General features: G+C 45.9%; 3 protein-coding genes across 10 annotated transcripts in view; 1 reads left to right on the top strand and 2 right to left on the bottom strand.

Annotated features, from left to right (window-relative positions):
* FRYL (FRY like transcription coactivator) overlaps positions 1 to 9,529 on the top strand; it is a 263,771-nt gene extending 254,242 nt beyond the window's left edge. For 6 of the 8 annotated variants that reach the window (XM_047719250.1, XM_047719249.1, XM_047719247.1 and 3 more), the window contains 5 exons: positions 807 to 875; positions 4,606 to 4,623; positions 5,384 to 5,494; positions 6,715 to 6,905; positions 7,407 to 9,529. In XM_047719250.1, coding sequence (XP_047575206.1) covers positions 807 to 875; positions 4,606 to 4,623; positions 5,384 to 5,494; positions 6,715 to 6,905; positions 7,407 to 7,665 — 648 coding nt within the window. In that variant the 3' untranslated portion in view covers positions 7,666 to 9,529. The remainder of the gene's footprint in view (positions 1 to 806; positions 876 to 4,605; positions 4,624 to 5,383; positions 5,495 to 6,714; positions 6,906 to 7,406) is intronic. The other 2 variants (XM_047719245.1, XM_047719248.1) reach the window with 1 other exon arrangement.
* A 3,366-nt stretch (positions 9,530 to 12,895) lies between these two features.
* On the bottom strand, positions 12,896 to 17,318 carry ZAR1 (zygote arrest 1). The gene is made up of 4 exons (XM_047719961.1): positions 16,353 to 17,318; positions 14,987 to 15,079; positions 14,616 to 14,690; positions 12,896 to 13,039 (listed from the first exon to the last, which is right to left on the bottom strand). Exons 1-4 carry the CDS (start codon positions 17,316 to 17,318, stop codon positions 12,896 to 12,898), a joined length of 1,278 nt encoding a protein of 425 aa, XP_047575917.1.
* A 911-nt stretch (positions 17,319 to 18,229) lies between these two features.
* On the bottom strand, positions 18,230 to 25,295 carry SLC10A4 (solute carrier family 10 member 4). The gene is made up of 3 exons (XM_047719960.1): positions 24,578 to 25,295; positions 23,574 to 23,784; positions 18,230 to 19,237 (listed from the first exon to the last, which is right to left on the bottom strand). Exons 1-3 carry the CDS (start codon positions 25,171 to 25,173, stop codon positions 18,725 to 18,727), a joined length of 1,320 nt encoding a protein of 439 aa, XP_047575916.1. The 5' UTR covers positions 25,174 to 25,295; the 3' UTR covers positions 18,230 to 18,724.
* Positions 25,296 to 25,849: the final 554 nt, after the last annotated feature.

The raw sequence follows: 25,849 nt of genomic DNA, 5'->3' as shown, positions 1-25,849 counted from the left end.
AAAAAAAAATATCGAACTGTCAAAACCCAGGGCTTCACTTGGAGGCTCTCAGCTTTTACTTCAGCTCGGACATTCCACGAGCCCCACACTTTTCCCCACTAAACTACAATACTGTTATGTTATTTTTATTTCACCAAGGAAAGGATACCTTAAATAAATCCCCAACTTTAGGAAAAGCCCGTGGATGAGGGGGTAAAAACCACATGTGGCTTCTGGATCCAATATGCTTTGGAGATTAACATGTTTGTCATTCATTAATGTCCAAAAGGAAGAAAAGGGAAAAGAAGTAAAAACAAGATTTAAAATGGATTTTGGTTTCTGTTTCACTAATTAAAACGGACACCAGTCTTCTGAGAATTACACTTCTGATAAGCAAACCGACCTGCTTAATTTGAAGTTGCTTTTATTAAATTGTGCCTCCAGAGGGAAGCACGTCTTTTATTGCCCCATCTTACGTTAGACACAGGTCAGGTATAGGTTGAGAAGATTTCCAATAAAATCTGCAAAATGAAGGCTGCTGTTTACTGACTGAAAAGGAGCGCCAGGCGTCCCTGGAAGGGAAGACGCTTTATTGCATTTCTGTGAGCGAAGCCCGAGTGTGTGTGTCTGCTTGTACTTAACAGCACTGTCCTGCTCTGGGCCACTGCGCATAATCAGGTTCAAATGGAGACTGAAGGATCGGTCTATAACCAATCCCAGAACTTCAAGTTCACTTGTAAAGTGATTTTTATACACACAGGCTGTTTTATTACCAGTTTCATGGTGCGCTGTACAATCACTATGTTAAAATTTACTTATTTCTTTAGTGGTTAGACAACTGTAAGAGGACATTTGGTGCCAAAGAAGACCTATACAGGATAAACACAGAAGCCCAGGTAAGTCTTCTCTGCTTCGTTTTGCTGTATTTCTAGATCAGGTAAAATGAAGTGTGTGTGTGCGCGGAGGTCCCTGCTTGATAATCCTAGAATTAAAATTTATAACACTTTTCATTTTTGTTATCAGAACCATCTTGGTCAAAGTTGGGTTCAATGAGATATTGGCTTAGTAATGAAAAATGCACTTTAATAAAAATGAACCACCAGCTTGGGACTGCAGCTTAATAACATTCAGCAGATAAGCTTGATGGGTATCTGGGCAGTCCAGGTTAGACCGTACTTGCTGCATCTGCCTCTTCAAAAAATGTTTGTTCTGCATTAGTATTCTGCAGATCAATTGGTCGGGAAAGCAAACCTGAGAGTAATGTTATATACATTCATGGTGGCCTTTCTAAAGGTGAAATTCTGAGATTGGATAAATTATAACTTTTGTATAGCATGAAAGTAAAAGTAAAATATTTTCTTCAAGTACATATATATAACACATTACGTTAAATGAGGATAAATTAGGCCCTACAAATTATTCTCATAGGAATATAGCATCCTATGGGGAAAACGCAATCATCAGTTAAAATTAACAACGTCTGCATTGACATCAGAATTCCAGGCTTTTTCAACATTAGTTACGCTGTTACTCATTTCTTGTCACTGTAAAAGCTATTGTACTATTATAACGAAGTTTTTTTAAAAAACTGAAATGTTGAGAAAATAACAGGATGCATTTCACATTCAGTATCTCTGTCCTTACAACTGTGTCTCATAGATGCTATTATTATCCCCATTTTGCAGATGAGGAAGCTGAGGCTCAGAGAAGTCAATGTATCTAAAATCAGTAAGAAAAGAGAGGGGTTCCTGGGTGACTCAGTGGGTTAAAGCCTCTGCCTTCGGATCAGGTCATGATCCCAGTGTTCTGGGATCGAGCCCTGCATCATGCTCTCTGCTCAGCGGGGAGCCTGCTTCCACCTCTCTCTCTCTCTGCCTACTTGTGATGATCTCTGCCTGTCAAATAAATAAATAAAATCTTTAAAAAAAAAAAAAAAGGGAGAGAATTAAGATTTAATCTAGGCGGGCTGACTCCTAATCCTGCGCTGTGTTACAAGGATGACCTGTGTAAAGAAAGAAACATGGGAAAATGAGGAATTAACTCTAAACTAGAATTGGAGCCTTTGGTTTTATCTTCACCACTGTTTAACTGCATGGCTTGAGTATGTAACATAAAACTCCTTTTTTCCTACATAAGTTAGATGATTAGACGAAGTGATTTCTTACATTTCTCTGCCTTGAAGAAAATGAGTTCCATCTGCAAGAGTCTAAGTTAATATAGCTCAAGGCTTTCGACTAAGTGAAAACGGAAAACTGTACATTTTAGAATTTCATTTATATCTTCTCTCTCCTTTTACATTCAGCTCCTTGAGATTGGGGACACTTGTTACACATTACTAGTATCTGTCCCTGTGTATGAAAATTCTTTTGCATAATAAATACTTATAAATGAAAAAAATATACCTGCCAACTTCAGTATACTGAATATCAAGAATTTCAGATCTGGAAAGTTGGCATATTTAAAGTAACTTCTGGCAATTCAGAGCTACATGATTAACTACATTTGTGTTATCTCCTACAGTTGTGACCAGAGATTGATTTGAGAGAGGGAGAGAGCAAGCAAGCAGTGGAGGGGCAGAGGGAGAGGGAGAGAGTCTCAACTCTCAGACAGACTCCCTCCGGAGCCCGACATGGGGCTCAATCTCATGACCCCAAGATCATGACCTGAGCTGAGAAACAAGAGTCGGGTGCTTAACTGACTGAGCCACCCGGGCACCCCATCATGATTTCTTTTCCATTACATCCCAAAGTAGATGCTATGAGTGTATGCATCTAGAGCTGGTTCCATTTCTTTGGCTAATAGAAGTGAGAAAAAGTATTTGAAACTCAAGTGGTTGTTAGTTTCCATATAAAACTGTATAAAGCAGAACCTCAAATTTAGATATGCTAAAATGTTTGACATTGGATTATGCTCAACTAATAATTCACGGAATGACTATCCACGTATTCATAAGGAAGCAGAATGGAGCCAAAGTTCACCTTTGCTTAGAAAATCCATTCTAAATGGATAGGAATGTTATATAAACAGTCCTTCAGAGGACACGGTTTAGAAAAGCAGACTTCAAAGGAACTTTTAGAAGCAATATTTACATCGTAACAATTGCCATTTGAATTAGAAATCATTCTTCTCTAGAATGGACCAGAAACTAGGTCCAAGTGGCTATAGATATTTTGTTTTTTTAAGATTTTATTTGACAGAGAGAGATCACAAGTGGACAGAGAGGCAAGCAGAGAGAGGAGGAAACAGGCTCCCTGCGGAGCAGAGAGCCCGATGTGGGACTCGATCCCAGGACCCTCAGATCATGACCTGAGCTGAAAGCAGAGGCTTAACCCACTGAGCCACCCAGGTGCCCCAGCTATAGATATTTTAATAGAATTTTTTTTATTTATTTATCTGACAGAAATCACAAGTAGGCAGAGAGGCAGGCAGAGACAGAGAAGGGGGGAAGCAGGCTCCCCCCGCAAGTAGAGAGCCTGATGTGGGGCTCGATCCCAGGACCATGACCTGAGCCAAAGGCAGAGAGGCTTTAACCCAGGCGCCCCAATAGAATATTTTTTTTTATTAAAGATTTTTTTTTTTAATTTGACAGACAGATCACAAGTAGGCAGAGAGGCAGGCAGAGAGAGACAGGAGGAGGCAGGCTCCCTGCTGAGCAGAGAGCCCGACGCGGGACTCGATCCCAGGATCCCGAGATCATGACCTGAGCCAAAGGCAGAGGCTTTAACCACTGAGCCACCCAGGCGCCCCCAATAGAATATTTTTAAATAGTCCTTAAACTAGATGTTTTGCTCTATATTTTACGTACATCATCTCTTTTGACTCAAACGTAGTTGGGCTGAACTTCTGAAGTTCACTAAATTGCACTCTGGGATGCATTTTTTTTTTTTAAGATTTTTTTATTTTTTATTTAACAGAGATCACAAGTAGGCAGAGAGGTAGGCAGAGAGAGAGGGAAGCAGGCTCCCCGCTGAGTGGAGAGCCCGATGCAGGGCTCGATCCCAGGACCCCAGGATCATGACCTGGGCCGAAGACAGAGGCTTCAACCCACTGAGCCACCAAGGTGCCCCTGGAATGCATTTTAAAACACACCTCTGCGTTTGACATTCTGTGTTCTGACTCCACCAGTTAGGGCAATGTGGGACCTAATTAGTAAGGGTCAGAAGCCTGGACCCACACCAGAGATAATCTTCTCGTGGGTATTTATAAGATCATAAGCAAGTTCATTTCTAAAAACAGTAATTAATGTCTCATTGTCCAATCAGAAATTTTCTACTTTACTGATGGAAATTTTATGACATTTGCTTTTCCTCTTAGATCACTTATACTAGCCAAGTTTCCCTAGATCACATTAGTTCACTTTTGTCCTGTGTAGCTTTCACACAAGAAACAAATTATAGCCTAAAGATAATTTAGTTATTTGTCAAAGAGTTTAAATTACCCTGGATTGTTATAGTAAGTATATAAAAAGTTTTATCCTGGAAATAGCAAATTTTTCTTTTGGATGCAATTAAATGTTCTTCAGTTTGCCTGGGACATCTGTGACCCTACTTAAAATGATTTCTTACACTAATTCTTGGTCTTTTTCTTCCTTTGTATTTTTTGTGAACCGATCACCTTCTTGCTTAGCAAATGGAAATTCTAGCAGTAAGTGACCTGTCTTAATTTATAGACTTATCCATGTCAGACAAACTGATTTTCATTTGCCATTTGTGACCTAGCAATGTTTTGTCACAGACTACTTTAAGAGTATGCTTCAGTTCCGCATAGCCCTAATCCATGAAATGTTGGTCCTCTAAAGAGGAGATTTGCTGATACGCGCAACTAGCAGCCACCTTTTTTGTACATCTATAAACTAACAATTTAAACTTAATTTTAAAAATCAGAAGTGCCTATGTTAATTTCATGGTCTCATTTCCATGAGATTACAAGGTTTTGGGTTTTTTTTTGTTTGTTTTATTTTTTTAGAAAAATGAATTCATTTTTAGGTAGGAGATAAGCCTGTGTGACTTTGCTTTGTCACACATTTGTTGATAAATGCTGTGAGATATACATCTCAGTGGGCAAAAGTATTTGCATTTGCCCTTCTTTTTCATTACGAATTTCAAGTTAAAGTGAATCCTTTTTAAAGCATTTGATGTTGCCTGCCGAAAAATTCTGACGTGAAAATGTGCTTCTTACTAAATGAATTATGTAACCAACAGTCTTTAAATTTGTATTTTGATCCCAGTTTTCAAAGCATCTTTCCTCAGTTTCACACTGTATTAACTTGCTTACTACAGAGAAATAAATGTCAAGATAATTTTTAACATAATTACTTAAAATTTTTACTGGAAATGTACTGTCTACTCAAACGTCACGGACAGTGGCACTTGAATTTAACACAGTGTTATTTACTTACCTCTAGGAACTGGAGCTCTGCCGAAGGTTATACAAACTGCATTTTCAGTTGCTGCTTCTGTTCCAAGCCTACTGCAAACTGATCAGCCAAGTAAATACAATAAAAAATGAGCCAGAGGTAAATATTCAGTTCTAACAGGAATTACTGATCCCAGAATATTAAATTATAACACACATTCCTTGTAGATCTTACATCAAAAGTCACTTAACAGTGAGTCCTTTTTTTCAGAATTGTCATTTTAGAAATGATGTGCTGTTTCGGGACCTGTCAGTAAATAAAACAGCAGACAGCCAGCGGTCTTGAAAGGTTCAAGACCTTCAAGGTCACAGCAACATCCAACAGAGCATCTGTAACCAAAAGTCCAGGAAAGCACATCAGCTGAATAAAGACACAGTTAAATTATGAAACTCCCCTAACGTCTTGTCTATATATTTTTTTAGTTTTGGTGACGCACATACAGCCTGTCAAAAACACTTTGAATGTTGGAAATCCATGTAGTGAATAGGTTCAAAGACAGTGACTTTAGTTTAGTCTTTTTACCCCCTCATCAAAGCTGATACTGAAACAGGAAATGCCTTCACTTTCATTAATTGGTTAAATCAATTTTAAAAATACATACTGGTTTATATAAAATGCACTGGGTAAATAATCTTTTAAAATATACTTTCCTTCACTGTCAAAAAATTCATGACCTCCCCCCCCATAACAGTGAATGATTTTTTTTTTTTTTAAAGATTTTATTTGACAGAAATCACAAGTAGACAGGCAGGCAGAGAGAGAGGAAGGGAAGCAGGCTCCCCGCTGAGCAGAGAGCCCGATGCGGGACTTGATCCCAGGACCCTGAGATCATGACCTGAGCGGAAGACAGCGGCTTAACCCACTGAGCCACCCAGACGCCCAATAGTGAATGATTTTTACCATCCAAGATGTAATATCACATATTAAAACCAATATAAACATTGGTTACAACTAGTTTTATTACATCATAACATCTATTATAACCTGGTTTTTTTTTTTTTCTTTCCTTAAATAACCTCTGTGCCCCATGTGGGGCTCGAACTCACAACCCCAAGATCAAGAGTCACATGCTCCACCAGCTGAGCCAGCCAGGCCCCCCATCACTTGTTCCTTATCAAGAGTATTTAAAGATGACGGTTTGGAAGTCTACTGAATGGAGAACTTGAAATTTTAACTGCGTTTAACTACTAAACTTAACGTTTGCCAGTCTTGAAGAGAAGCTACTCCTATCATCAGACACAACTTTACAGCCAATTAGATGCTCCATGAGTTCTTTAATATACAGATAGATCCTTCTAAGGTATATTTATTTGTTTCAGGTCATCAACATGTCTGAGGAACTTGCCCAACTGGAAAATATCCTCAAAGAAGCGGAGTCTGCTTCAGAAAATGAAGAAATCGACATTTCCAAAGCGGCGCAGACTACTATAGAAACTGCCATTCATTCTTTAATCGAAACGTTGAAAAATAAGGAATTTGTATCAGCTGTGGCACAAGTGAAAGCTTTCAGGTAAAATGGATTTCATACCTCTCCCCCTAGACGGATGGGGATTTTACACTGACTGGGTTTGGGCTTTTGATTTCTTGTTTCAATATCACGTCTTTATGAAAGCGTGACTTTGGTTTTTCTACAGTTATCACTGAAATGACACCAGTTTTAGACTTTGTTCACTCTGCTATTTTGGGGGATACATTTGCTCAGATATTAAAACAGATCCTCTGATTCACAAGGAAATTTTGTTACAGGTATTCATTTAAAATGTCGCTGACTTTAATAACTGCTTGAGTCTCAGGACTTAAAATTGTTATGCATTTCAGGGGCGCCCGGGTGGCTCAGTCGTTAAGCGTCTGCCTTCAGCTCGGGTCATGATGCCAGGGTCCTGGGATCGAGCCCTGCCCTGGGCTCCCTGCTCAGCGGGGAGCCTGCTTCTCCCTGTCCCCCTGCTTGTGTTCCCTCTCTCGCTGTGTCTCTGTCAAATCTTTAAGAATATATGTATATTGTGTATTTCAGAGCTCTCTGGCCCAGTGACATCTTCGGCAGCTGTGACGACGACCCTGTGCAGACGCTGTTACACATCTATTTCCATCATCAGACGCTGGGCCAGACGGGAAGCTTCGCGGTGACTGGCTCTGACCTGGACATGTCCGAAGCCAACTACAAACTGATGGAACTTAATCTAGAAATCAGAGAGTCTCTGCGCACGGTGCAGTCCTACCAGCTTTTAGCACAGGCCAAACCGATGGGAAGTCTGGTGAGCACCGGATTCTGAGAAACTTCAGGCATTTCGGGCAGAAACAGAACGGAAGCTGACCAAGACTATGAACGGGCACCTTTCCTGAGCCCTGCAGTTCCCGGATGACTCTTCCTGGCGGCATCCACAAGGCGAGCGAACTAGTGTCCGGCTCTGATCAAGATGGAGAAGGTCGGACGGAATCAAAGATCTGAAGAAAAGAAATCTTAGCGGTTGCCAATACCTCCCACGAGCAACTGTCTGAAGAAGGCATTTTTTTCTAATTACTTAACCTGTGTGAAAAGAAAAGGGCTAAAAGCGATGCATACAAATACATTACTTTCTGGAGAAAGGAGAGAATTCCCAGACTGTTTGCAATAATGGCCTCTAATACTGAGACCTTGGAAAGCAGGTGACATGAGGCTAAAATCCAGGCTCGTTCATTTTAGCTGAAGACCTGCGTGGCTGCGTGGTTCCCAGCAGCCGGGAGCGTCCTCTGGAGTTGACGCTCAATCATCTACATGAAGAACCTTCCGTCGGATAGATACACACGGACTTATTTGCAAAGACCATTGATTTTTTTCAACACATGGGATGAGGGCGTGGGTGTTTTGTTTCTTAGTCTGTATAAGGGGTTGTGTGTGCGTGAGCTGGGATGTGTGCGTATGTGACAGTCCTATTTCCAAGGTATGGATGTTTGGTGATACCGTGTCGGCATGCCTCAAAGAGGACTGCAAGATTATTTTTGAAGAAATTTTATTTTATTAGATCTAACTCTTCATAGTGTGTAAATGTTAGAACATTTTAATAATATTTTAAAGCTGGGCTTTCCCGGTATTTTGAAAAGAAATAATATATCTGTTAATGTTATTGGAATGCTGCTCAGTTCTCTGATCAGTGCTTACGTTACGATTGTGGATAGCTAACCAAAGTAGATGCCTGCAGAGACTTTAAAAATGTAAAATAAAGATGTATGCTGCCCGTCAGCTATTCTCAGTAGAAAAGTTAACTTATTTTACTCCATAATTATTATAGAAACTGTAAAGATTAAAACCAGTATTGTACATCGGTGCAATGCAGTGTTAGACAAGGACAGGTGTACAAAGCTAAAGAAAAGATTGCGGTCACTGATGGTAGCGTACATGACCTGCGGGCCCCGAAGTCTGCAGAGAATTCAAGAAGAGAGATGCAAACCCATTGTTCTCTGTTCGTGTTCAGGACTCACGTGTTTCACCCAAAAGGAACCTGGGGCTATGGGGGAAAATGAAGGGAAGCCGGAAGACTGACTACCAAAACATGCAATATTCTTACTCCTGTCGAAGCCTGTAGCATAACACGAACTGGATTCTGTCCTTTTCTAAATAGCATTTTGTAAAAGAAATGAATGTAGTCCCACAATTCCTCTGATTTGAAAGGAACACCTTGTATTTTTATAGGCGTCTCTTATCCACTGTGACTTTCTTTTAAACTGGGCTCTGGGATTCCAGAGTTTAGAATGTAGAAATGAAATGCTAATAGCTTTGCCTTTTCTTGGGGGTGTGGACCCTGCCAGAAATGTAATTATGCTCAAGTGCATTAATTGAAGGCACTGTGCAGGCCGTTGGACTGATGACTCGAGTTCTGTCACCTGTAAAATCCAGAACTGGTCACGGCACATTCATGATCACTGTATTTTTTGACCCCGATAAACACACACACACACACACACACACACACACAGTTATTTTAATGGTGTTCTGGTACTGTAAATGGTGTCCTTTAAATTATTTAATAACTTCGGGTTTGGGCAGGAAGAGAGGGATGGTGTCCAGAGACACACCACACTTTACATCCTATCCTACAGTCCCCTATTTTCTCACCCTCCTTATATCCTTTTTGTTAAAATAAAAAGCATTGTAGCTGCTGGTTTGTGTTGTATTTTAAGGATGAATGATTATCATGTGCAGCGTGCAGAAACTTGTCAAATATTATCCTTATCCGCAAACATACCTCCCCTAAGAGGGGGAGAACGAAGTTGAGAACAAATCGGGGTGACTAATTAATTGCCCAAACCAAACCGTTAAACAGTTGAAATTTCCTTTTCATGCTTATGTAGCTCAGTTGATTAATAAGTAAGGTGAGTACACCTACAGAAGGCAGAAGGCAAATACAAAGTAGGCTTGTACTTTTGCCATCGAGTTTTCCTAAAACCTATACTAGTTTGCCCCTCTGAATCCAGAGTTTGCATTTAGCAAAACATACCAGATGCTTAATTTATTAAATACCATATGTGGTTCCAGACAGAGCTGTTTGTGCTCATACGACCTTTCTCTTTTGCCCACCAAGTTGATCATTAGTAAGCTTGTACTATAACACCAAGAGAAAAGCTCTGGCAGTCTTTTCATTCTGCTTCTAAAATAGGAAGCCCAAAGGTTTTTTTGTTTGTTTGTTTGTTTTTTGAAACACAATTTAAAAAATATTTTCTTCTTTTAGTGATATAACACAGGGGGTATAGTACAACCCACACAATCTACCATAAATTTAGGAAATAGCCATTCTCTTGGAACAAACTCACCAAAGCCAGAGTAAATTTTCCTTATTTAGGTCCCGGAGTGCTGCTCTCACACCATGCCGGCATATTCTAAATGAAAAGAAAGAAGATACCAGAATCAACGTAATTATAATTGTACTTCGAGACATTTAAAATATTTTTCAAAGTAATGCACGCTTGCCTTAGAATCACTGGACACCCAGAGATAATGTATCCTGGGGATTTCCTTCTAGTCATAATGTCTGCCTTGCTACCTGCCTCCTCCACACACAATTCCCTTTGTAGAGTGTGACAGTGCGAATTCCCAAAATGTTGTCACAACTTTTAGAATGTTTTTGTGCCACTTTGTGCAATACACACTAGGTAAAACCTACTTTGGTCCTTGCTTTCCTCAACTGTAAAACGTTAGCTGCTCTATTAGGAAAAGTAATGGCAGGCTCTTTAGTTTGAAGAATGATTTAACTACCCATATTAATAGACTTGGGACTCTTTAGCAGGTATAGTTTTATGGTTCCCTCATTAAATAAGTGTTTATTTGTTTACATGTTTGCATGCCATGAGTCAAGTAAGTTTCCTTTCCCTGTCCCTCCCTTCAACCAAATCTGTAGGAACAGGTGTTCGATCACCTTCCCCTACACCTAGAGTGGTCATTCAGCTCTTTGGTCCTACCACCATTTTATCTGATCTTTGCAAGTCTCCTTACTGGTTTACAGGCAGCCACTGTGATTAGTTCTTTTTGAAGATAAATCTGTGTCCTACCAGACCTCTTAGTGAATTCAAATGGCAAAGACCAGTCAGTCCTCAGGGAAAGTCTAAAAAGTTCTCCTAGTCTACGCCTACCAGTGTCATTTGCCATCATGCCCATCCCTGTCCCCCAGAGTATTTGACTACTTTGGTTTCCTTCTGGTTTGGTCTACCACTGGGCCTTTGCACAGGTTACCTTGGTCTGAAAACTTTCTCCTTCCCCTCTTCACCTAAGTTCTCCCAAACTTCAGGCCAGCCCAAGTGTCATTTTCCAGGCAAGCCTTCTCTGACCTCCCTAAATCTGACCCTCCATTATAGGCCCCTGAGTAGCTCTTATGTGACAAACCCCATGTTACTTGTTTTTAATGTAGAAAATAACGGCCATCTACTCACTACACTGGAAGCTCCACAAGGGCAGAGCCACACCTGTTTTCCTGAAGTAGAAGGCTGACTCAAGCAGTAGTTCCCATACTTTCATTCCATAAGCAACACCCAGGATGCTTGCTGAAGTGCTTTACCCCGAGTGATTTGGGAAGGATGGGGCCTCGGAATCTTTTTACAAGCACCTTCCCCGGTTCATGTGGATGCAGAGGGGACTTCCCATTGCTCAAAGGGTTCTAGAGACCTCAGATTCATTTTGTTATTTTTTTTTTAAGATTTTATTTATTTGACAGAGATCACAAGTAGGCAGAGAGGCAGGCAGAGAGGGGGGGGGGGAAGCAGCCTCCCCACTGAGCAGAGTCTGATGATGTGGGGCTTGATCCCAGGACCTTGAGATCATGACCTGAGCTGAAGGCACAGGCTTAACCCACTGAGCCACCTGGGCGCCCCTTTAGGTTCTTTATGCCTTACATTTGTCTACACCCACGCATCCAAGATGTTAACAGACATTTCCGCATACTTCCCTCTAAAGTCGTAAAGGTTAATTTTAATGGGAGGGTTAGAAAATTGGGAGGCATAATTAGCACCTGGTTCCAGTTAATGTAGTTTCTGTAACTATTAAACCAGTAATCCTCAACTCTGATACCATTAAAATCCTGAGGCTCTAGACAACATGCCATCCCCGACCAAGAGAGCTCTGGGAGCAGGGCCTTCATGTTCTCTTGGCCATCATGTGGGAAGCTAGCAGGCATGGACAGGGGGAGAATTCCTGTGTTCGTCTGCAGTTACAGAAGTGCAAGACAAAAAGCCAGCCTACAGCAGTCTGTTACTAACTTGAAATCTTTACATTTAGAAGGCCCATTTAAGTTACCACCTGAAGTCCAGATGATAAAGTTAACAGCTTAAAGAAGCTGCCCTTCGCCACCCTGTTCTAGTCCCCACCTGTAGCCTCTCTGTGAAATGGTCCGTGTAGTTCCCAGCCTCCCCCTCCACAGTCACCAGCTGCTCGGGAGCAACCCAGAGGCAGAATCCTCACTCTCAGGGTGCCTGGGTGGCTTGTCATTAAGCATCTGCCTTCGGCTCAGGTCATGATCCCAGCGTCCTGGGATTGAGCCCCGAATCGGGCTCCCTGCTCGGTTGGAAACCTGCTTCTCCCTCTCCCACTCCCCCTGCTTGTGTTCCCTCTCTTGCTGTCTCTCGCTCTGTCAAATAAATCTTAAAAACAAAACAAAAAACCAAAACCCTCACACTCTTCATACATCAAGGCTGGGCTCTGCCTCCACCTCACTGGGAAGAATGTTACTTTAATGGTTAGGTGGCTTTTCATTCAATCACCCTCTTGCTAGAAGCTGCGGCCCTATAGCCACACGTAAGCAGTAAACCTCACAGTGACAGATGCAGACAGAAAAGCGCTCCTAAACTTTAAAAAAAAAAAAAACACCTTATGCAATTTATCGTTTTTGCAGTACTTTTATTTGAAGGCTTTATCAAAAATACAGCCTTTCATGAAGTATTTTTGAGAAGGGAGAGGCAGAAAGGAGCGTAGAGAAAAGCTAACGTGTCTGCTCCGTTAGCTCACGTTCAAGTAGGACCATTTCTTTTTTTTACTTTCATTTAAATGATATACTTGAAGCTGAAAGTGCTGTCACAGGACAGGCGTTTGCCTTTGCATCTCCCACACAAATCTTGACGATGGGGCCTTTTAGGGTCAACATGGCGAACTTTTACAGTGCAGGAGCATCTAGTCTGTTTACAATTCTGCAAAACCAAAGTGAGAAGCACAGGAGATAAGCCTGTGGGGACGTCCTCAAACTTCCGAGTTATTTTTCTAGTCCATTCGAATACTTACGGAATGCACTCTAAACAAGGCCCTGGGCTGATTTTGCTCTGTCTGCGCCCCTCCAGCAAGGACAGAATAGGAATAAAGGGTGCTTAACCAGGTGCTCGTGCTCTCATGTTGTGTAAGAGTCAGTGTTGACTTGAGAAGTTGCTTTTTGAAACACCATTAGAGGGAAATCTTTCTGCCCTTAAAGGGTGGAGAAGAATCTGCCAGGGCAGGGGAGTCGGATAAGGAAAGCTAGGAGAGGAGGCTAGCTACTAGCCTGGCGTCCATGGACGTGAACCTGCCTCCCACACACACACCTGCTGCAAATGACCTTAAGCGGACGCCAAAAGCAAAGCAGCACCCCCGAAGCCGGGAGCAGGGTGGTCAAGGCATCCTACTTTATTTAGAACCTGACCCTACTCTGCCTTCATCTAAGGCAGGCTAAACCGTTTTCTCCATACTTGGGTTTTCTCTTCCTACCCTAGCCAGTAAGGCCTCCAATGTCCAACTTGAGGAAAGTGCATGGATTAGGCTTGGTAGCCCTCAGTAGCGGAGCCTGAGGTCTTAGCTAACACGTTATCACCTCAGGGTCCCAGGATCGAGCCCCACATCGGGCTCCTCTGCCACCACCCGCCCCCTGGCTTGTGCTCGCTCTTTTTCTCAAATAAAATCTTTAATAAAATAAGACCTACAGACCATTTATCTCTTAAAGAAAAAGAAAAGTTTAGTCACTTTTTTCCTTAGATTATCTAACCCTCTTCCCACAGTGCAGTGCTTAGTTTGCTTAGTTAAAAAAATGAACCAGCCGAGGGTCTGGGTGCCTCAGTCCTTAAGCATCTGCCTTCAGCTCAGGTCATGATGCCAGCGTCCTAGCTAGGATCAAGCCCTGTGTCGGGTTCCCCATTCTGCAGGAAGCCTGCTTCTCCCTCTCCCACTCCCCATGACTTGGGTTCCCTCTCTCTCTTGTACTGTCAAATAAAATCTTTAGGGAAAAAAAAAAAGTAAACAGGCAATGTCACTCATTAGCCCCATAAAGGTGGGCAGCTTAAATTCACCCTGGAAATCATCCTCCTTTTGCAAGCACTGGGCAAGACTGGAACTTTCAAACTCCATGCTTATCACTAAGTATCCTGACTGCGGGGTGGGCTTCATATAAAGCATTTGGGCAAAACAGGCAGCCTCTTGGCAGTAGAAGGCATTCTAGGTTTTTGACCTATTTTCTCCCATCAGAGAACCAGGTAAGGCCAACGTTCTTCCATGTTGCAGGAGGGGGCCAGCATCTCAGGAGGTTAACATAACCAAGACTTGCAAGGACAGAAGGAAACAAGACACCTCCCCACCCAAAGGCCCGGTTTCCCAGTTGAGTAGTACACTCTTTCCCCGTCCCCACTGAAAAGCTGTCAAAACCCAGGTAACTAGGAACCTCGCCTCAGGACACATTCAAGAAACTCCACCAAAGCCCTCTCCCAGTTACCCAGTTCAGACACAAAAGGGGAGTATTCGATTTACTTGACAGGTGATATCCTCCACTCGGTAAGGGTTGTAAGACTTCTGACAAGTTCTGCAAAACTGCTTGAAGTAAACCTGTGCGGAGAGGGGAAAAACGTGAAGCAGAGCCCTCTGGACACCTGGGTCAAAAGAGGCCAGTTCCATGGGGCGCCTGGGTGGCTCAGTGGGTTAAAGCCTCTGCCTTCAACTCAGGTCATGATCCCAGGGTCCTGGGATCGAGCCCCACATCGGGCTCTCTGGGCAGCCTGGGGAGCCTGCTTCCCCTTCTCTCTCTCTCTGCCTGCCTCTCTGCCTACTTGTGATCTCTGTCAAATAAATAAATAAAATCTTAGGGGGAAAAAAAAAGAGGCCAGTTCCGCAGCGTTTCTTACCTTGCTGGTGCCCTGCACACACCACACGTAAGCACTCTCCCATCTGATATTGCAGTCCTTGCAGTGGTAGTAGCCGTACTTCTGCTCCAGGAACTGAACAGAGAGACGCCAGGGTTTAACTCACGGGAAATGGGAATTAGCCTGCATTTCACAAACTGGGAAGGGACAGATTTGCTACTTAAAACTGGCAGCCTCCCAGATCATGGAGGAAAGTGGGCTCAAGGTTTTGCCCATTAGTCTCTACAAGGTGGTAATCAGGTGACCTGATGGTTTAATCAAGCGCACAAGCAAGCAGGAGCTAAAAAAGCTCATGTTCCAGATTGGTTTGGTTCTTCAGTTTCCAACAGTGCTAGGCGTCCCAACTGGGGAAAAATCAGAATTCATATTTAACTTGAACTGAAGCTCACGGTCTTATTCTTAAGCTTCTCTTCTCCCCTCCCCGTGAGAAACAGGTGTTTGGAGTTAGGCCTTCAAGCGCTCTCCAAAAGTTCCTGCCAATTCTAGAGCAGTTTCATGGATGAGCGAACATAGGTCCAGGAAAGTTAGGAGGCAAGCGCACACATGGTTTAAATTACACGCAGCTTCTGGCGAACTTGACTCTCTCCCTCTTTCCTCCCTTGCCCCCAGCGGTCCTGGGCTGACAGTGGGAAAGACCCCAAAGGAGGCCTCCAGCGCTCGGACCACGTCTGCCCTGCACTTCCCTGCCTCACCACTGCCCCGCGCGCACTCAGCGAGGGTGAACTGACCCACCGCGCCTGCTGCGCTCGGGAAGCAAAACCCAAGGGCCCGGGGCCGTTAGCAATGCTGAGTTTCCGAATAGGGTTTCTAGGAGCTAGAAGAGATCCCAAGGGAGGCACGTCAAGAGCTCTAGCTTCCAGGAGGAGCCTGGGGAATTCGGCCAAGAATCAAGGGAGAGCCGACCAGGACCCTAGTCACTGTTAGGGCTTCTGCCGCACTGAACTCAGACCCGAGAGGGGGACCCGCGGGGAAACGACTCTCCTGCCAGCACGTTCCCCTTAGGATGTTCTGCTGCCTATCCCTCCTAGATCGTCCAAATGAGGACTGAACGCCCGACTACACGTCCACGGTCAGGGTTTTGTTGTTTTTAACAGTAAATACGCTCGAAATGCGAGTGTTACCAGGGCCTCCGTCTTACGATCGCCGCCAACCACAACCGGGCGGCACTCGCCGAACTCTGCTGCGGGGAAAGGACGATCCTCGGCCGCTGTGCGCGGCCGCGAAAAGGCGTCCGGACGCCGCCCGGGTGCCTCTGCGTGTCGCGCGCAGCCGGGGACGAGGACCGGGGGAGGCCACACGCTCGGGGCTCCCCCGCGCCCGTCAGCTCCCGCGGCCGCCCGGGCCTCACCTGGAAGCGCGGCCGCTCCTTGGCCTGCTCGGGGCTCCGCGGCGACGGCGTCTCGCCCTCTGCGTCCTGGGCGCGCTCCAGCGGCGGGGGCGGCTCCGGACCCCTGGGCGCGCGCTGCCGGGCCGCCTCGCCTGTCCCGCTGTCCCGCGGCGGCAGCCCGGGCCCGGCGGCCGGCTGCTCCCAGCTCGTCCGCACGGCGGCCTGGGCCCCGGCTTCGTCCTCCTCCTGTTCGGGCCGCGGCCGTCGGGGCGCCTTCCTCGCCAACGCCTCTCCCTCCTCCGGGCCTCGGGGCCTCGCAGGCGGCGGCCTTCGCTCTCCCTCCGGCGCCGCGGGCCTCTGCTCCCCGGCCGTGCCGTCGGCGCCTTCCGGGAAGGTGGTGAGGCGGCGCGAGGCCACGGGCGAGTACACGGCGACGGTGCGCTGGAAGCGTACGGGCCGCGGGGCGCCGCTCGGGGGGCTGCGCTGCTCGGGGCCCCGGCGCGCCGGCTGCGGGGACGCAGAGCCGCCGCCCGCCCCCGCCGCACCCTCGAGGCCCGGGCCGGCCGGCGCCGCGGGGTCGCGGGTCCTGCGCAGCAGCGTGCGCCGCCCCAGCGAGCACTGCACGGAGGCGTCGCGGCGCGGGTTCACCTGCACGGCCACGTCCCGGCTGCCCGCCCTGCGGGGCCGCGCGCCCAGACCCGGGCCCACCTGCGACAGCAGGGCCATGAGCTGCGCCCGCTGGTAGCTGTCGAAGTACTCGGCGGCCGTCAGCTGCCCGCAGCCGGGGAAAGACGACGCGGCCGCCCCGGCGGAAGAGGAGGACGAGGAGGAGGACGCGGGAGCGCAGCCCCCGCCCCGGTGCCGCCAGCCACCCCCGCCGGCCGCGCCCTTGCCCTTGGCGGCGGGAGGGTAGGGGTACGGGTACGAGTAGGGGACGCACGCCGGGTACATGTAGCCGTCCAGCACCTCATCCCCCAGGGCAGCCATAAGCGCAGCCCGGGCCGCTCCCGCCGCCGCCCTGCCCTAAATAGGCAGCCGAGCGGAGGCAGCCAGCCGCCCACCCCACCGCCGCTCCCCGCGCTGCGCGGCCCCCCGCACCCTGCCCGTCACCCCCTCGAGTCCCGGAGTCCCCGCCTAGGTGGCCTGGCCCAGACCTTCTCTGCGTGGAGCTTTTCCACACCCGGAGGTCCGCACAGATACCCTTAGGGGATCGGGAAAGACTGCTTCCTTTGTGATGCAAGAACTGATTTGCAAGTGAACTCGCCCAAGGTGAAGCGGGTCCCAACAAAAGGGCGCAATCACCCGGATTAGCGGGGCCAGGTGGTCCCCATGTCTGGATGATTCCAGGTGACTGCACTGCTGGGGAAGCTGAGGCGAAGCTGGGAGCCTCTGTCAGGCTAGTGAGCCAAAGGCAAAGGTTTGGGGTAACAGCTTTGGGTGTGTTACCTATGATCTCAGATTCTGGTCTAATTTTCTCAGAACCGCTCTGAGATTCCACACCTTGCACCCTTTCGGGAACTCCCGAGGGAAAGCACTCTAAGGCACCCACATCTAGGCTAATTGTTTTCTCTCCTGGAGCTCGCTTTCCCCTCCCCTCCACCTCCCACCTCAAGTGGGTACCGAGAGGTACTGATGTCAATTGGGGTGGAAAGTACTACAAATTTTCCTAACCAAATTATCCCTCCAAAAGAGCATTGATTTGCGATGTGCGCATGAATGCCCAAACCAAATCAGTTACCAACTGAGAAGAAATGCCTTGTTCCCCGGAAAAATGTTAGCTGTCCATTACTAATCGATATCAGATACACATTAATGTATGTTTTGTGTTGATTTGACACAGGTTTGACAATAAAATACTGTCTTTCATTGTTTAGTTGACCTGTTTGGGGATTTTTTTTAATACAGGTCAAAATTCAACACTGTCAGATATTCATAAATTGAGCAAGCACTTTTTTTTTTTTTACAATTACATTAAACTCAATTATGCTTTACAAATTGCTTTACAAATTATGCTTTACAAAAAAAATAGCTTGTTTTTACTCATATAAGATAATGCACCAAAATTCTACATTTCCAAGACCCTGTTTTCTAAGAGCTTACATATTCGAAAGAGTCATAGAAATTGGTACTGATAAAAACTAAAGAGCACGTTGAACATGTTCAGGCTTTACTTTAGCAGTCCCAGGTGCAAGTTATATTATGACATTGATTTGTAATTTGTGAAAACACGTGGTTAATGTGCCAATGCAACCTTACAATGGGAAGATCCTAATTGTGACACGTATGATAATGGGAACCACTTGTTATCCTTTATGTAAACCATATTCACTACCACAGACCATAACTATGAAGTAATATTTCAGTAAGATAGACGCTCCTCTGTATCTCCACGTTCAGAGAGAAGTCTGAGTGGTTTCCATCATAATTAAATTATCAGCTTTCACTGTGCCATAGGAAGTGTCTGCCATTTCCTCTTCTTTCAGTTTCTTGTAAGAAATATCTGTATCTTCATCTTCATCTAGAGGATCCCGCTTGTGCAATATTTCACTTCCATACACTTTATATATTAAAACCAAAATCCCTGCTTCTGCAGACTGGAAAAGGGCATAAAGCAAGGGAAACATGTACATACTTCCTATGAATCGTGGTGGGAAGGCCAGTTTCAGAATAGCAGTACAGAGCTGCACATTCTGACTCCCCGTTTCCAGGCATACAGTCCTCCTGCAGTTGGGTGGAAGATGGAAGAGAGTAGCTAAGCCATAGCCTGAGGCATAGCCTGCCAAAGGCATAAAAATTGCTATCATGTAAACACTTGCGGGGATACTCGCCAGCAGTTCAGGTCCTAACATAGTGCCAGTCATTATGAAAAGGACCACCAGCGTCACTAGCAGAGACCACAGGGAAACCTAGTAACAGAAAATGAACAGACAAACCATCAAAAATAGGATAGCTGAAAAGGAATTCAGGCCAATGAATCCTAGGCTCTTGGAAGAAGAGACACATCGAGTCTCACCTCCCGCACCATGGAGATCCTTGCCATAAGCAGTCTTGGACAAAGCACTTCTGAGGATAAGTGGGTCACCTCTTTAGGATGTTTCTGTGTCCTTCTTGGACAGTTCTAATGGCCTGCAGGCCTGTCCTTAGGAAGAGTGACAATCTGCCTTCCCTAACAACTAGTCTTTATCTTGACAAAGCACAGACCAGACTCCTGTTTAAAAAACAAGAGGATAGGAGCTCCTGGGTGGCTCAGTTGGTTAAGCCTCTGCCTTTGGCTCAGGTCATGATCCCAGAGTTCTGGGATCAAGTCCCATGTATTGGGCTCCTTGCTCAGCAGGGGTTCTGCTTTTCCCTCTGCCCCTCCCCCCTGCTCATCACTCCCTCTCTTGCTCTCTTGCAAATAAATAAAATCTCTAAATAAATAAATAAATAAACAGGAGGGGAGGGGTGCCTAGTCAGTGAGCATCATGTATTGGGCTCCTTGCTCAGCAGAGGTTCTGCTTTTCCCTCTGCCCCTCCCCCCTGCTCATCACTCCCTCTCTTGCTCTCTTGCAAATAAATAAAATCTCTAAATAAATAAATAAATAAACAGGAGGGGAGGGGTGCCTAGTCAGTGAGCATCATGTATTGGGCTCCTTGCTCAGCAGGGGTTCTGCTTTTCCCTCTGCCCCTCCCCCCTGCTCATCACTCCCTCTCTTGCTCTCTTGCAAATAAATAAAATCTCTAAAAGAATAAATAAATAAATACACAGGAGGGGAGGGGTGCCTAGTCAGTTGAGCATCAGTTCTTGATTTCAGCTTAGATCACGATCTCAGGGATCAAGCCCAGCAACGGGCTCCTTACTGAGAACAGCACCTGCTTGGGACTCTCCCTCTCTCTCCACCCCTCTTTTTCTCTTTCTCTCTTTCTCTAAAAAACAAAAACAAAAACAAAACAGAAGTCTACTCTTCTTCAGGCACATTGTCTCCAGACTTTCATATAACTCTGTAGTGGGAGTCTGGACTGTTCTGAATGTGTGTTTAATTTGTGAGTGTACCTCTTAAAAACAGGACTCAGAATTGAGCCCAACCCAGCAGGTGTAGTGTGATGAATAGAGTGGGCAGATGAACATTACCTTCGCTGAACAGGACCCCATGTTTTCCATAGGAAATTCTAGTTTTACACGTGAGATAAAAAGCTATTAAAATTTATGAAACTTACATGTGATGTTTTCAAATTTTAAAATACTTCATGTTTCAGAGAATTGACGGCGATATTGAAACAATGACCAACTCTTAGATTACACAAGTGAAAAATGTAAACAGAAGATGTGAGGAATTCTTTGTGATTCTGAACACCCCCTTTTTCATCTGTTCATGAGACACTTCCCACCTGTAAATCTCTAATGATGCCTAAGAGTGCTTTACATATAATAGATGGATTTTAGGGGCGCGTGGGTGGCTCAGTGGGTTAAAGCCTCTGCCTTCGGCTCAGGTCATGATCCCAGGGTCCTGGCCCCGCATCGGGCTCTCTGCTCAGCAGGGAGCCTGTGTCCCGCTCTCTCTGCCTGCCTCTCTGCCTACTTGTGATCGCTCTCTCTGTCAAATAAATAAATAAATAATCTTAAAAAAAAAAGTAGGTGGATTTTAGATGAAGCACAACTGACAGTATAAGACATGGCACCGTCTTGACATCCGACTGGTACATCTCACTCGTTTAAGTAAGACAAACTGTGAAAATAGGAAGGGGGAAACCTAAAAATTCCTCTACTACACTCCTTGATTAGTAGTTAGCTAGTTTTTGTTTTGTTTTGTTTTGGTTTGGTTTTGGTTTTGGTTTTTAATGGGGGTGAGGGTTGGGAGGGGTCTGTGCTGGAAAGCAGAGATCCAGAAGAACAGTTGAAGTGTTGATTCTGGTTTGCTGGATATCTGGGGGGAACCCCTTTGGAGTCTGTGGGATTGGCATATAACTTATACTCCTTTAAAAATTATTTAAAATTTATCTGGGCTGGACAAAAATGCTATGCTAGCTGGTACTGAAATAATTATATAAATACTCATGCTCCAAAGGTACAATGGGCAGAAACCAAACTGTTATAAATCAAACTTTTGTTAAGTGCTCTACACCCAATGTGCGGCTCGAACTCATGACCCAGAAATTAAGAGTTGCATGCTCTAAGGCTGAGCCAGCCGGGCACCCCTGAAGCCTTTTTTATATTAAGATGTGTGTCCACATCAAAAGCTTTGACAGGAAATCTTGTAAAAATATTGTCTCCAAAGTTTCTTTTGAACTATTTTAAATCGTTTGGATGACACTGACATTGAATAATCATTTTAAAGTGTTTGCAAAAGTGTAAAAGTGCTATAAAGCATACTTTATGAGTGTTCTGGTTAAGGAGTAGGAATTGGTTTAGCTTAAATTCAAAGTGAGCCACATCTTACCAAATTGTCTATTACTTAAATATATGTATCTGTTTTCAGTATGGGAATAGTTTATTTGACTGACTTTCTCTTAGAATTCCTAAGGTTTGGGGGTGCCTGGGTGGCTCAGTGGGTTAATCCTCTGCCTTCAGCTCAGGTCATGATCTCAGGGTTCTGGGATTGAGCCCCCGCATATCATTGGGCTCTCTGCTCAGCAGGGAGCCTACTTCCTCCTCTCTCTGCCTGCCTCTCTGCCTACTTGTGATCTCTCTCTCTCTCTGTCAAATAAATAAATAAAATCTAAAAAAAAAGAATTCCTAAGTTTTTATGGTATTAGCTTAATGGTTAAGCTTAATAAGTTCTTAATGCATTTCAAGATTATTTGTAGGTATATTATATATGTAATATATAAAATATATGTATATTTACATGTATACATAAATTTATTACATTCAAAATATATATGTTTATTATTAAACATAATTTTTTTACTCAAGACTGGATATATGAGTACAAAAGAACCCTTTATTTTTATATTAATAATAGTTAGCTATTAATGAATAATCAGATTTTAGATACATCTATTCTTTATTTAAAATTAACTTACTTAATTACTATAAGTAAAACACAAAAGATTATGTCTTCTTAAATCTACATAATGGAAACACTGGAGAAATTCCTTTCACTAGTCTAAATGAATTTGCCTGCGCATGAATAGTAATTACTTATGCATTTTTGAGTAGCTTCCTAAAATGTGAGTCGAGTCCTATTCATGGTTTACTCTTACTTACTATTTTTGAGCTTTCAGAGAAAGCTTGATTGACAAATATTTAATTTTTTTCTCTGGTCAACTGTTACAAAAATCTCTACCCCTCAAAAAGCACCATTTTTTTTTTCTTTAAATAAAGCCATACCAGGGGCGCCTGGGTGGTTCAGTGGGTTAAGCCGCTGCCTTCGGCTCAGGTCGTGATCTCAGGGTCCTGGGATCGAGCCCCGCATCGGGCTCTCTGCTCAGCAGGGAGCCTGCTTCCTCCTCTCTCTCTGCCTGCCTCTCTGCCTGCTTGTGATCTCTCTCTGTCAAATAAATAAATAAAATCTTTAAAAAATAAATAAATAAATAAAGCCATACTGGAAATAGGGTACAAAATGATAGGAATTCTCATCCTTTCACTTGCTTTAGAAACCATATGCAATACTGCAATGGGGAAGGAAAAGCACACAGATTTACTAATGGTAACATACTCTGCATTATTTATCCAGGAACCAATCTTATTTTGTGCTTTAAAGCCAATAGTTTGCATATCCTATTGCTGCAATGTGATTTTTAAGGTACTTTTGGTCTTATTAGTGTCTCTTTTTAGAAAATGAATAAGACATTTTAAAGGAAACTTCTCCAGAGTTTCTCCGAATTAGAGTTCCACTTTTGAAAAATATAGTAATGCATTTCTAAAATACTGGACAAATTCAACTCATATCATTGTATTTCCCCTGCTTTGATTCTTAATAATGTACGATTTCTTAGTGGAAAATATGTTGCTGGTGAATGGCACGGGTATCTCTTTCTTTCCCCTGTGATATATTTCCTCCTGTGAATACTAATAGCTTTCTTTAGCTGTTTTTAACTAATCTTTGTTTTAGTTAAAGCTGTGAGTTTTTGAAATGCCAATGATAGAAGTTACTTTGTGGCACAAACTTTTGTTTTTTTTTTTTTTTAAGTTATCCATGCAAGGGTTGCCAAGTTTTCTTCCGTATCCCTCTTTCCCAAACTTCTTAACATTTCAGCCAGGGGTCAGAGACCATGGACTCTCTGAATACATAAAGGACATAAAAAGAAGAGCGACCTTACCTTCACGATGTAGTCCGCCACCCGGTTGTATTTGTACCGAATGAACACCCCCAGGCCAATAGGGATGAGGGTGCCGCATAGAGTTAGGGTCACTGCCCCCAGCGGTAGTAACTGCACCAGGGGGGTGTTGATCCAAGCCCGGCTGTAGATCCACAGGCACAGGGGCATCAAGACTAGGGCCAGAAGCGTGGAGGAGATGGTCATGATGATGCTGCAGAAAAGGCAATGAACAATTCAGAACCGGCTCTGCGCCAAGAGTCTCTCTTGCACATTGGGGAACCACTCTCTCTTGCACACTGGGTAGAGGAGAAAGAAAGAGACTTCAAGTCTGGAGCTTGAAGTGTGGGGAGAACCCACTTCATCCGAGGGGAGGGCCAAGAGAACCGCACCTCTAAACCCAACTGAAACAGGAACGGGGCGGGGGGCGGAATCGGAGGACGGAGCCCCAGGATTGGGGGGTAGGATCTGAGGACGGTTGCCCTGGCTTTATGAAGCCTATTGAGCTGGCCACAGTCTGGATGATTCGAGGGCAAAGAACAAACATCCTCTTTTCTTTTTGAATTTTCCAAAACACCCTGTTAGACATGGTCAAGCTGCTGAGCACGACCTGTTGGACTGAACTCAATCATATATGAGATCACCTTCGTCACTGGGGCCAAGAGCCCTATTTCGCTTTTGCATTTCCGGCGAGACCCGGCTTCAGGCTTCTCAGTTCCCTTTGTCTTCCGAGGCCTAAGACCTCCCCTGACAGCCCAGCCCTCAGGGAGGAGGGTCGGAGCGCCGTCAGAGCCGCTCTGTCCCCATCTAGATCTTTACCCCTCCAACACCACCTTCCTCACATCTGCCTGGACTTCTCAAGCCCGGGCTCTCTAAAGTCAGCCTCTCCCCGCACGGCCTTCCTCCCTCTCCCACGCCTCTCCTTCCTCTCGGCTCGGTCTCGAACCCACGGCTGAGCGCGGCTGCTGGGGATGCGAGAGAGGCGCAGGGACCAGACAGCTCCGTACCTGAGGTTCATGTCGCCGTCCACCAGCAGGGACATGAGGTTGGAGAGATTCCCGCCGGGACAGCAGCCGCACAGGAGCACGGCCACGGCGGCCACCTCGTTCAGCGAGAAGGCCAGGGCCAGCAGGAAGGCCAGCAGCGGCAGCAAGCCGAACTGGCAGAGCGCGGCCAGCAGCGCGCCCACGGGCCGGCGGACGTGCTCCCCGAAGTGGTTCACGTCCACCGTGCAGCCCAGGCCGAGCATGGTGATGCACAGGGCGGCGCCCACGAACACGTTTAGCCCGTGGTTCAGCGGCGTGTCCCAGAACGGGGTCTGGGGGTGCGCCCAGGGGTGGGGAAACAGGGACGGGCCCAGGCTGGCCGGGCCGCCCGCCGGGCCGCCGGCCGTCGGCTCCGGGGTGGGCGCGGGGCCGGGGCTGAAACCGACGCCCGGACTGGGCGCGAGACTGAGCCCCGGGCTGGGGCCGGCGCTGGAGGTGGGGGCGACGGGCAGGTCCGAGCCGGGGCGCAGGCTGCTGGCATCGGGCGACAGCGTGTAGTTGTCCGGCTGCAGCGAGGACGGGCCGAAGAGCAGCGTCGCGTTGTCGGGGCCGTCCATGGCGCTGCGGCGGGAGGCTGCGGGCCTGCGGTTCCCGGGCCCCGCGCGCCTCTCCCCGTCCCGCGGTCGCCGCCGCCGTCCGCCCGCCCGCCTGTCCGTCGGTCCGCGGCAGCAGGCGAAGCTCGGTCCCCAGGCGGAGCTCCACGGCGCTGACGTCTCCGCGGCGTCGGGTGCGGCGCGGGGGCCGCGGGGGCGAGGGGTGGGGGCGCTCCTCCGCCCGCGGCACTTAGAGCGCAGCCCCCCAGGGTGAGCCCAATCGCTGCGCCCCCGCGCCGGGCAGGCCCCGCCCCGCCGCCAAGTCCCTCCTTTTAATCACCAGTAAGTGGTTCTGTTAGAGTGTAGCCAGGGGCGGAACAAAGACCTGACAAAGGACAAGAAGAAGAAAAACCGTGCCTGGCTGCCGATCAAGTTCTCTGATGGGCTCTGCCTCTTTCATAATGAAATCTGGAGGCCCAGACACAGAGGGGAAGAGAGCGCGCGAGCGAGCGAGCTTATCTAAGACGCACGTAAAGTACACGCACTGCTCAAACAGCCTGCAACCCTGAGCCCCGAGAGGGCTCCCGGACTTAATATGAGCGGTTCTCTGGGAGCAAGACACTGTGTCTGGCTTTAATTTGCTAAGAGATTTTAAAATTCTTTTAATTATTATTTTTTAAGTAAAATAAGTAACTGGTTA

Source organism: Lutra lutra, chromosome 2 (genome assembly GCF_902655055.1).
Source record: "Lutra lutra chromosome 2, mLutLut1.2, whole genome shotgun sequence".
NCBI lineage: Eukaryota > Metazoa > Chordata > Mammalia > Carnivora > Mustelidae > Lutra > Lutra lutra.
Note: the sequence above shows the minus strand (reverse complement) of the source record. Positions and strands in the feature narration are given on the sequence as shown.

Excerpts from the sequence above, each read along its gene's own strand:
- ZAR1 (XM_047719961.1), bottom strand. The coding sequence starts at position 17,318 with ATGGCTGCCCTGGGGGATGAGGTGCTGGACGGCTACATGTACCCGGCG. Across the intron at positions 14,691-14,986 it reads GTGTGCAGGGCACCAGCAAG|GTTTACTTCAAGCAGTTTTG; the intron begins GTAAGAAACGCT and ends CTCTCCGCACAG. Across the intron at positions 13,040-14,615 it reads TGGAGGATATCACCTGTCAA|AATTGTAAACAGACTAGATG; the intron begins GTAAATCGAATA and ends TTGGTTTTGCAG.
- SLC10A4 (XM_047719960.1), bottom strand. The coding sequence starts at position 25,173 with ATGGACGGCCCCGACAACGCGACGCTGCTCTTCGGCCCGTCCTCGCTG. Across the intron at positions 23,785-24,577 it reads GACGGCGACATGAACCTCAG|CATCATCATGACCATCTCCT; the intron begins GTACGGAGCTGT and ends CCTTTTCTGCAG. Across the intron at positions 19,238-23,573 it reads TGGCGGACTACATCGTGAAG|GTTTCCCTGTGGTCTCTGCT; the intron begins GTAAGGTCGCTC and ends TTCTGTTACTAG.